Below are 10,485 nucleotides of genomic sequence, written 5' to 3'. Positions count from 1 at the left end.
GTGTTTACCCTGCCTTTTCAACACAAAATAGCCCACGTGAAAAGGGTCTATTGCCGTGTCTGGTGGTAGGAGGCCGCTGGGGTATGAGCTGAGTCCTGGTCACTGCACTAGTGCCTCCTCTGGTTGGTTGGGGCGCCTGTTTGGGGGGAGGGCAAACTCGGGGGAATAGCGTGATCCTCCCCAGGGCCGGCCCTATCCCTCTGGGGGCCCTAAGCAGGATATAGATTAGGGGCCCCCTCCCAGCGGCGGGGGTTTGGGGGCATCCGCGCTGGAAGTATTTTTAAGTAGGGGGTGCTGTAAGGAGGGGACTCTCGGTGGTGCCCGCCAGGGCAGCGCCAAAGAAAATTTGACGTTTTTTGGACTTTTAGCCATATTTAGAGGAATATTTAAAACAAACAAACGTGATGATGATGATGCTCGTTTGTAGACCTATCAGTGTCAAGCAAGCGTGTAGACCCCAGCAGCCATAGGGGTTGCCAGGTCAGTTAAACCAGGGGTTCCCAACCTTTTTTGTGCCAAGGACCGGTAGATACATGCAGGACTGGTTGTCAATTTTAATGGTTTTAGTTATATATATATTTACTCACCAGGTGGCGACAAAAGGTAAATAACAGCCTTTTGTGTTGTACTGTATGTAGCCTACAGTATTTATGTTTTTGTTTAAACTACAAACATAAATAAACGTCAACCTATGTTTTAACTACCAAACACAGCCTATAATATTATAGCCTATGTTTATAAAAAGAAAAAAGTTTTTTTTTTTTTTTTTTTTTTTTTTTTTATATAGGGGGCCCCTGGCAACTCCCGGGGCTCTAGGCAGCCGCTTAGTTCGCATATAGGGCGGGCCGGCCCTGTTCCTCCCACTCGCTACGACCTGCTGGTGAAACTCCTCGCTATCTCCCCAGATCGGCAGAGGGGGTGGAGCAACAACCGGGACAGCAGGGGGAATTTGCCAAGTACAATTGGGGAGAAAATGGGAGAAAAAGCTGAAATAACTTGATCCAAAAAAAGTAATGGTCTGTATCTTTTTTCTTATGCCGCCTGTCCCTTCCTGAAGGTGTGTGCTGAAGATGGACCATCACTGCCCCTGGTATGCCATTTCACCTACAACTGTATTGACACAGTCCTGTCCTGTATTGACACTATTTTTACCCCATCATTATAAGTTTCCTGCCTTTCAGTAGTGTTATTCATAGGAAGCTGTAGGACAGGGGTCTTCAATTACTTTTCACCAAGGGCCACATTTTGCTGAGGGCCCAGGGCTGGAGGCCGAACGGCAAAAACTTTTGAGCATTTGAAGGCAGATTTAGAGAAATAACTAATTTTAAATTAACAGTTGTGATGTCATTACTCAGTCTTAACCACCAATATTTGATCCTTTTCTCACTCCTATGTCACCACCTGCTCTCCCTGCAGAGCTTGAAATTAACTTTTTTGACCACCTGCCAATATGGCGGCTAGATTTCAAAGTTACCAGCCAATTAGAATTTCCACTAGCCAAAATGTTTTTCTTGAAATAAACAAGAATATGAGTGGGTTAATTTAAGCACAAGTATCAGTAAGTGGCCGGGGATTCTCAAAGCTTGTTGAGGGTCACACAAGAACAAAAATGCACTCTTGGAGCTAAATAAAACCAAACCAACCAAAACCAACGAGTTAATTATTTAAATTTTTACTTCAATGTAGAACAGTAATTTCTTACACATGAGATTACTTTTAGCCTTTTAGTCATAAAGATTATTGAAAGATATTCCATATTCCAGACTGAAATGTTACAACAGAAGTGGAGTATTGGCCAGAATGACATGAACATTTGGACACTTAGGGCTCTATTCTCCCACAGGCCATCGGCGCTATTACGGGCCTTAACCGCAAAAAAACGTGCCTTGCGCCTGTTTCGGCAAGATAGCAATAGGCTTTAGGCTGCCAAATGCGCTTTAGGCCGAATGGGCGTGGCGCAGTCCCAAAGTGGGCGTGTCGGCGCTAAATACCAGCCTAGTGATATCTTGGGACCTGGCCTACATTTAGCGCTTTGCGCTTTTGAAAAGCAGGCCTATTCTGTGCCTTCACTGCTTCTTCTCTGTCACCCTTCTCTCTCTCTCTCTCTGAGTTCCCAGCATGCATTGTGTTTCTTCATTTCGCTACTAAATAGCCACCAAATGAGCCAAAATAGATATAAAAGGTAGTTCTAAATTAATGTGTAATGGTAACACAGCCTGCCATTGTCAACATTTCAATATTGGACCAAATAAAACATCGAAATGAAAACACCACCCTATGTGAAACATATATGTCCTCCTGGGCCTATATATACCCCTTGTCGAGTTAACGTGATTTAGAGAAGTAACAGCGGAACGCGCTTCGGAACGCGCTTCTAATGGCATCTGCTATACTGTGATGTCCCTCCAATAACTTGGCCCTATTTCACATTTAGTTTTACAATAAAAACACATTTATGCAATGACTTGACATAATGTAGGGTATATTTATGTGCATCATCCTTCCTGCAGCAGGCGAGAGAAAATGATATCTTTCTGGACAAACTTTCACCAATCTAATAGGCTATATTTTTCTAGCTGATGCATAGAACATTATTTTCACTTTGATCTTGCTATAGTGTAGCGTATTTACATGCTTGCAGTAGGCTATTTAAACTGCAGTTAGATTGGTTTGAGAAGCATCATAATATGGAATAATAGCCGATATATGGAGACAGACGGGATGAAGGGAGGTGGGGGGGGGGGGGGGGGGATCAGAGGCTTGGGTTTCGTCTAGTTTTGCGGGACCAGTGGAATTGGAGCTAAAAAGGCAAGCGTGCCATTCGTTTATTGCACTTATCCAATGAGCATGACGGTGCATAATTTTACGCCTAAAAGGCGTGGTTGTAATGCTTTGGGCTGCATCTAGCGCCAGCACGACGATATCAAGTGCGCCTGTCCACGCCCACTGCTTTGATCTGCGCCTGCCGCTCGGCCTAGAAACAGCGCCGATGCAACGATAGGGGCCTTATTCTTCTTATCTTGCATGTTGTGTTCAGGTGCACTGTAAAAAAAAAGAAAAATGCAATTCCAGCGCACACAGGCTCGCGGGCCGCTTTTTCCTTCAGCTTTATTTACCTACATTATTAATGCTGTAATTTTATATTTTTTCTTATTTTTTTACTGTAAAATTGTAAGTCTTTTATTCTCTACAGACAGCCAGTGGATGGAGAAGCTAAGCATTATGCATGTGATGGATTCCTCTCTCTCTTTGTCATCTCTTCCTGCTCCTGTCCCTGGCTTCTTTCTTTCCAGGGTGAATAACTGCGTTGGATTCTCAAACTACAAGTACTTTGTCTTGTTCCTGGCCTACGCAGCACTGTATTGTGCAGTAATTTCAGCCACAGTCATCCAGTATTTCATCAAATTCTGGACCGTAAGTACAAAAACAAAAAAAATATTTGCTAAAAAAAACATGTTCTTGCTTGTGAACTGTGGTTGTGATGGCGGCTTGTCAAAGGAGGTGTCACATCTATTATTAATCAGTAGAAACAGGAGCAGGCGAGCAGCAGGGGGTTAAAACAGGAAAACGGTGACTGACAGGTGGCCCCACAGGAGGATGCTAGAGCCCAAACAATACCACATGTCATCTTCTATTGAATACTATTCCCATTTTAACCAGAAACTAAATTGCAATAAGCTTCCATAACACGTAGGTATTCCCAACGATTATGTATCCTTGTATGTAAACTGATTACCTCAGGGGTTCCCAACCTTTTTTGGCTCGTGACCCGATTTTGACGTCACAGAAATCTAGGGACCCTCGACATTCAAATTCCGGTACACCATCGATAATGTCATCAGTGACGATGACATCGTCAGTGATGTCACATAGTATGCTTCTTTTTCCCCTCAGAATTGTGACTTTAATCTGAGAATTCTGAATTTAACCTCCAAATTCTGACTTTATTTTCAGAATTCCGGCTTTATTCTCAGAATCCTGATTTAAAGTTATAATCTCAAACATTTTCATAAAAAAAAGTCAATATCTGATAGTGAGCCCATTGACACTGTTTGGATCTCATCTGCAATTACCACTCATCGCCATAATGTAGGTATCACCCAAGAGAACAAAACTCAAATCTTAGAGATTATCACTTTCACTTTAAACTCGGAACTCAAACAAACAAACAAAACACAAGTGACCTTGATCATCTTCGCTAGTTTTAAATTGTGTGTGGTGTAAAAAAAAAAAAAAAAAAAATTTCAGGCGACCCCACTTAGGGTCGCAACCCTAAAGTTGGGAACCACTGGATTACCTACTGTGGCAATAAAAGTGATTCTCATTCTCACAATAAGCAGATAAATATTGAAAAACAAAATTTTGAATTAAATTTGAGCACATCTGAATGAACTTGCATGAAAAACTGTAAAGTTCACAGGTATCGTCATCATCTGGTTTTTGTGTTTAGTGACTAAAGTGGCTGATTGCAAAGAGACCAGAGAGATATCATTAACAATGTGCTTTTTATAATTGTATCACTACTGTGTGTCATGTGACTGGAGGATCCTCTTCAGTGTCTCTGAGCTTATTGTTATTTGTTCATGCTCCCTGGAGAAGACGAGGTCTCTCTCCATGTGCCACCATACTGCTTTGCTGGAGACAAAGGCTTCTTCTGTCATCCAACCCAGTGAGGGAATATCTTGTATTACTAGATCGGTTGCTTAGATGACCCAATAACTATTTTTAAAGGTTTCACATCAGGCAATCCTGATGTCATTGAAGCAGCCTAGTCTTGTTTTCATTGTGGAAGTAGGTCAACTCTCTCATGTCTGTCAACTCTGTCTGAACTCCTCTGTCGCCAATAAATGTTCCATCAGCTTTAGGCAAAGTGGTTATATACTCAGTATTGATGTTTGGTGTTTGGTATTGGATTGGTATCGTTATATAGGTTAGGTTCATCGTAAATGCATAATTTACTAAAGTAAATTATGGATTTCTGTTTGTTTGTATAGCTAACTAGGCATCTTGCGTGCTACGCGTGCTCGATCCCTAGGCTCGGCCTTGCCTGCCCTATTGGCCTGCCCTATGTGACATCACTGTGTGTGTGTGTGTGTGTGTGTGTGTTGCTCACTACATGTTATTGCATCAGTGATGTCACAATCCTCCTTGTGTGTGTTGCCCCATTATGATATCACTGATGACATCATCAGGGTGTGTGTGCCCCCTATGACATCACTGATCAGTCTTGTCACAATTGGCTCGTTTGAGTTGACTGCCGCCTCGCCTGGAAAGCAGACGAGAGCAGGCGAGTGCAGTCAGGGGAGGCGTCAACAAGTCGAACACCCCAGACTGCACTCTCACTGCTGCTTTTCTTCTTCTACGGTTTTGTTTAACAGTGCTTTGTAAACAAATTAAAAGATGCATTAGCGCCACCCACACTCACTGCTCAAATGACCCAGCCCTTCAGATTACTTATTTTTTATTTTAATGTAGGCATTACAGGTGGTATTTATGTAAAATATGGAGTGACAGCTTGGAATAGATATAAAACATACACTTCACTATGGCGCAGTTGGTGGGGAGCAAATGCAGCCAATGAAACATTAAAGTCTATCTGAGAAATGTTGCAGACAAGAAGAGTGGTATGATTGTTAACACTTCTGTTCTCTCTTTCCCCTCTGCAGAAACAGCTGCCTGACACGCACGCCAAATTCCACATCCTGTTTCTGTTTTTCGTGGCGGCCATGTTCTTCATCAGCATCCTGTCACTTTTCAGCTACCATCTATGGCTTATAGGAAAGAACAGGACCACGATAGGTAGTTGTCATTCATGTATTTCCAAACAAATATTCACATATCATTTGACTGATTCTTTAAAACCACTCTCTCACGGTCACATCACTGTCAAAGAATAAAATAAATTTAAATTAAATTGGCATGTTATCCATCTTTCAGAGGCTTTTAGGGCCCCCATCTTCCCAAATGGTCCAGACAAAAATGGATTTTCTCTGGGCTGTAGCCGCAATGTGGCGGAGGTGTTTGGAGATCAGAAGAAGTACTGGATCTTTCCCGTTTTCTCATGGTGAATCTCCTGTCCACACCACACAAATGTACTTATCACCATTGCAATCACAAATATATGAATAAATAAGTGGGACTGTCTCTACGCTGCTCAAGGCTAATTAGCTGTATACTAGCAGGGTTTGCATCATAAAACTTGTAGGTAACACTTTACAATACTGTAACACAAAAAATGGGTAGTTATTGAGGAACTAGTCAGGAACTAACCATTAGTTGATGAATAGTTAATGATTAGTTCCTGAATAGTTAATAGGTAGTTCCTTAATGGTAGTTACTTAGGAACTGACCATTAGTTACCATGTTAACGAACCAGTAAGTAATGATTACTTCCTTCATTTTTTTCTCCTAGTTCATGAGTAGTTAATGGGTAGTTACTTAAGAACAGACTATTAGTTACCATAGCTGTTACTAGGGAATTAATCATTAGTTCATGATTACTTTACCATTAGTTACCATGTCTGTGCCCCCTCAAGTAAAGCAGGGCTTCATGCTTAGTTGTTACTAGGGAATTAATCATTAGTTAATGATTACTTCATCATTACTTACTGGTTCATTAACATGGTAACTAATGGTCAGTTCTTAAGTAACTACCATTAAGGATATTTAAGGAACTACCATTAAGGGTCATTAAGGAACTACCCATTAACTACTCATGAACTAGCGAAAGAAAAAAAAGAAAAAAAATATTTTTAAGGAAGTAATCATTACTTACTGGTTCGTTAACATGGTAACTAATGGCCAGTTCTTAAGTAACTACCATTAAGGAACTACCGGTACCTATTAACTATTCATGAACTAATGGTTCGTTCCTGACTCGTTCCTTAGTAACTACCCAATTTTTGTGTTACAGTATTGTAAAGTGTTACCAACTTGTCAACTTCATATCTATTGTGAATGTAAAAGCCCTTTTAATGGAGTGGAGGAAAATGAGATGAAAATAAAGACGAATGAAGTAGACACAAAACTATAATAAAAACACTGGATGGCTGGATCCCTCTAGCTCTGACATAGCGACTAACACTCTCTCTGTCTCTGTTTCGTCAGTCTGGGTGATGGACATTCCTTTCATACAAGATTGATTCACATAGATCCTGAGCAGGCCAATGCTGTCCTCCAGGAAAATGGCAAAAGGCTAGTATTGATCATTTCTTGAAAATAATTTGTCACCAGTTTACTTTCAGTTACCGTACTTTTATTGGGAATTAATCTCTGATTTACCTAATTGCAGGCCTGTTGATGGTGAAGCCAACCCTTCAGTTCTTGGTAACAATGTACGACACACAGCGGATGCCAGCAAAGCCAAAACTGGTGTGTTGTCAATCCTTTTCCCACATTACTTTTGTCATTTTGCTTTATATTCGTACTGTATGTATTAAATCATCTCCATACCATAATATAGTATGTACACTACACTGCCTGTCAAAGGTTTAGCCCCACCTGATCGAATGTACTATGTTTTTCATTATGTTAAAGCCATTTTGGTTTAAAAGCTTAGGCTTAAATACTTTAAATGTGTTTCTTAGACAAATATAAATAGTGAAGTTGATGCCTATGTGTGAATTTCCTCCCAAAGCCTTTACCTTTCCATCCATTCCATGATTTGTTTTGCCCTTTTTTGGTCACTGCATGATTACATTTCCTCAAGCATGTTGTGTTTTAATGTTTGCCTTTCAGATGCGGTCACAATGGAGAGGGAGTCGTAAGCAGGTATGTGGAAAGGAAATCAATTCAATAGAGTGCCTAAGTCATGCCCTCTTCCGGGTTGGGGATGGGACCTAAGGGATTTGATCCTTTCATTTTTCTCAGAAAAAAGTAGCGCCCCCCTCGCTCAATTCCTGGATGCCTATGGGATCATGACTATGTTATTTGATCCCATAGACACTCAACAATTGAGCCAAGATAGCCTGATATTACTGTTTGGCATACATAGAAAAGGTCTGTCTGAAGGCATTGATGTCAATTTGACTCTGGGAAAGTTGGAAAAACAGTAACTGTATCCCTGAACTATCTATTTAACCAAACCACACACATTGGGCTTTTCTATGTGATCTCCTTTTGATAACAAATGTCATCTTTTTTTCACTTCGATTCACTGTGCCTCCCCTGAAACTGCTTGGAGCCCCCTGGGGAGGGCCGCCCCCCACTTTGAAAACCTCTGTTCTATGGTCTCTCCTGATTCTGAATATAGCTGAATCGCTTGGTTCCACCAAGTACAACCTTTTATAAGGATTTTATGAAACGTCTATGGACAAATCAAATAGGGAATGAAATCTCTTAGTTCCCATGCCAAAGCCAGAAGAGGGCGTGACTTGGACGCTCTATACTGTGCTGGTTTGCTGGTGTGTGTTGCTTCTCTGTGTTGACTGTTGTTTTCCTGCAGCTCAGCGGGACGTAAGCTCAGTCCTCCTCAGAGAGAATAAAAGCCTTAAAACCAGCAGCATCAGCACCTCCACAGGGACCATCCTCCACCACCCTTCTGCTTTTGACGGTCCAGTCTCAAGCTGCAACTCTTGTATGTACATTCAATGGACCGTTCCTCCTCCCTAAACTAGTACCATTGTTTTCACGGTCGACAGACTGCACACGGACCTCACAGACTGCGCCAGACTCTAGTGCGCTCTCACAGACTTTGTCTTTATTGCTATCCAAAAACATTCAAAGAACTTCTTTTCATTATTGCAGCTGAATAACTCTGGGACAAGCCAATGTATTTTTTTAAATCATCAGTACAGATTATTCACATTAGAAGAGAATCATAATTTATCAGTATTTATCTAGTATTAATGGTTAAGCCTCTAAATTGGGTATGTTTGATTTAGAGCCATGGGACCACCAAAGCTAGAGTTGTCTTCTGGACCTAGAAATGCATTAGCACTCATAATTTGGTTACTGCCGTTGACTTTTCAAACACTGATGACAGTGAGTGCAATAAACATATCATTTTGTAACTGCCAGTTGAATGCTTGGGACAGTGTAGTTATAGGACAATAGTCTATTTTCGTGGTCTAATTTAGTTTACAAGTTTGCAGTAAAGGGGATTGGAAGGACTTTCTGTTTACACTTTATTTTAATAAAATGTTTACTTTTCACATTCCAAATTGTAGGTGATAAGCAAATGATATAAGCTATAATTTTGAGGGAAAAAGTTGCAGGTAAAAAGCTCTCAGCCTCAATAATTATATAATACCTGTAATTAACACATGCTCAGTGAGTTTGCCATTGTTCATTGCACTACATATTTTTCTAATGTATTTATCAAGCTTTTAGAAGTTTATGCAAATTGTTTTTCTATGTCTCTTGTTTGCATTGCCACATTTGTTTTATAGAAATGTATTTTGCATTTTAAAAGGGTGTAATATTAACATACCGTAGTCTTGTTTGTCCCCTTAATTTACAGTGTATTAGTGTGTATTTTTTTCCACACTAATTAAACTTCCACCTTTTGCAATGTAGTTTTTTTTAATAAATTGGCTCAATCTTTGAAATGAAAAGTTTGAAGGCAAATGCAAAGAGGAACAGATGCCCAGAATGAAAGCACAGTACAAACCCTCACACACAGTGCTTAATTTGGAAATGATGAGGTCCCCGAACACCAAGGGGTCGATGTTTCCACGAGTCGCTCTGGAGGGAAAAGGTTCTGGAACATATCAAGACAACAAGCAGCGCATTGGAGGCACGGTGGTGCTCAGTGCAGCCATACAGCTAAGAGCTTAAACATTACCGTACTTAATGGCCGACTATGACCATAGAGCTAAAGGAAGCTGCAATGGCTTCATCCATTTACCAGAAAAATTCTGGTTTGAGTAGTTGCTCATCAACATTCAATACAAATACTTTCATAAGATATTGATTTTGAATGTAGGAAACCATGCCAGTGAATAATGCAATAAAATGTGATGCAGCTAGAAGTCGACCTAAATGTGCACGCACTCAGCTGGACCGCGCTGGTTTTGAAATGCCCACACTGATTTCAACGTCAACCAATTCTCATGTTATTACCAATTATCTCTGGGCACTCCACATAACATGCACAACTGCCTGCATCTTTAACTGTGGGATTTGGTCAACACGTCCGCACTCCAAAAATGTATGTTTCACAGTCATCTATGCAAATACTTTATGAATTTTGATTGTCCCAGCAGAGAGCTAATAGATTGCAGAATATGTTAACACGTGTAAAAAAAAAAAGGGGGGGGGGGAAGCGTACTTTGTCTAATTTTCCAAAATAGCTCACATAGCGGACATATGAGCAGCAAGTTTAACTTTTAGCTGTCTGTCTCAAATTTACCACAACACACTGCAGAGGTGCACCCGATCTACTATGAATCACCTCATTCAATGGAAAGGAATTGCATTCAAATGCCCCCATCGAATGGAGAGGAGTTGTACAATCTCTACAACCCAGTTTCCCTGGGGTTGTAG

The 10,485-nt window shown here is 40.8% G+C and overlaps 1 protein-coding gene across 1 annotated transcript in view; it reads left to right on the top strand.

Moving 5' to 3' along the window:
• Nucleotides 1-10,089, top strand: part of LOC310783040 (palmitoyltransferase ZDHHC20-A-like) — a 16,833-nt gene extending 6,744 nt beyond the window's left edge. Inside the window, exons 6-13 of the mRNA XM_083643822.1 lie at nucleotides 1,058-1,090; nucleotides 3,294-3,414; nucleotides 5,667-5,799; nucleotides 5,938-6,064; nucleotides 7,108-7,194; nucleotides 7,292-7,371; nucleotides 7,738-7,770; nucleotides 8,444-10,089. Coding sequence (XP_083499948.1) covers nucleotides 1,058-1,090; nucleotides 3,294-3,414; nucleotides 5,667-5,799; nucleotides 5,938-6,064; nucleotides 7,108-7,194; nucleotides 7,292-7,371; nucleotides 7,738-7,766 — 610 coding nt within the window. The 3' untranslated portion in view covers nucleotides 7,767-7,770; nucleotides 8,444-10,089. The remainder of the gene's footprint in view (nucleotides 1-1,057; nucleotides 1,091-3,293; nucleotides 3,415-5,666; nucleotides 5,800-5,937; nucleotides 6,065-7,107; nucleotides 7,195-7,291; nucleotides 7,372-7,737; nucleotides 7,771-8,443) is intronic.
• Nucleotides 10,090-10,485: the final 396 nt, after the last annotated feature.

Source organism: Poromitra crassiceps, assembly GCF_964638095.1.
Source record: "Poromitra crassiceps genome assembly, chromosome: 1".
In the NCBI taxonomy this organism is placed as follows: Eukaryota; Metazoa; Chordata; class Actinopteri; order Beryciformes; family Melamphaidae; genus Poromitra; species Poromitra crassiceps.
Note: the sequence above shows the minus strand (reverse complement) of the source record. Positions and strands in the feature narration are given on the sequence as shown.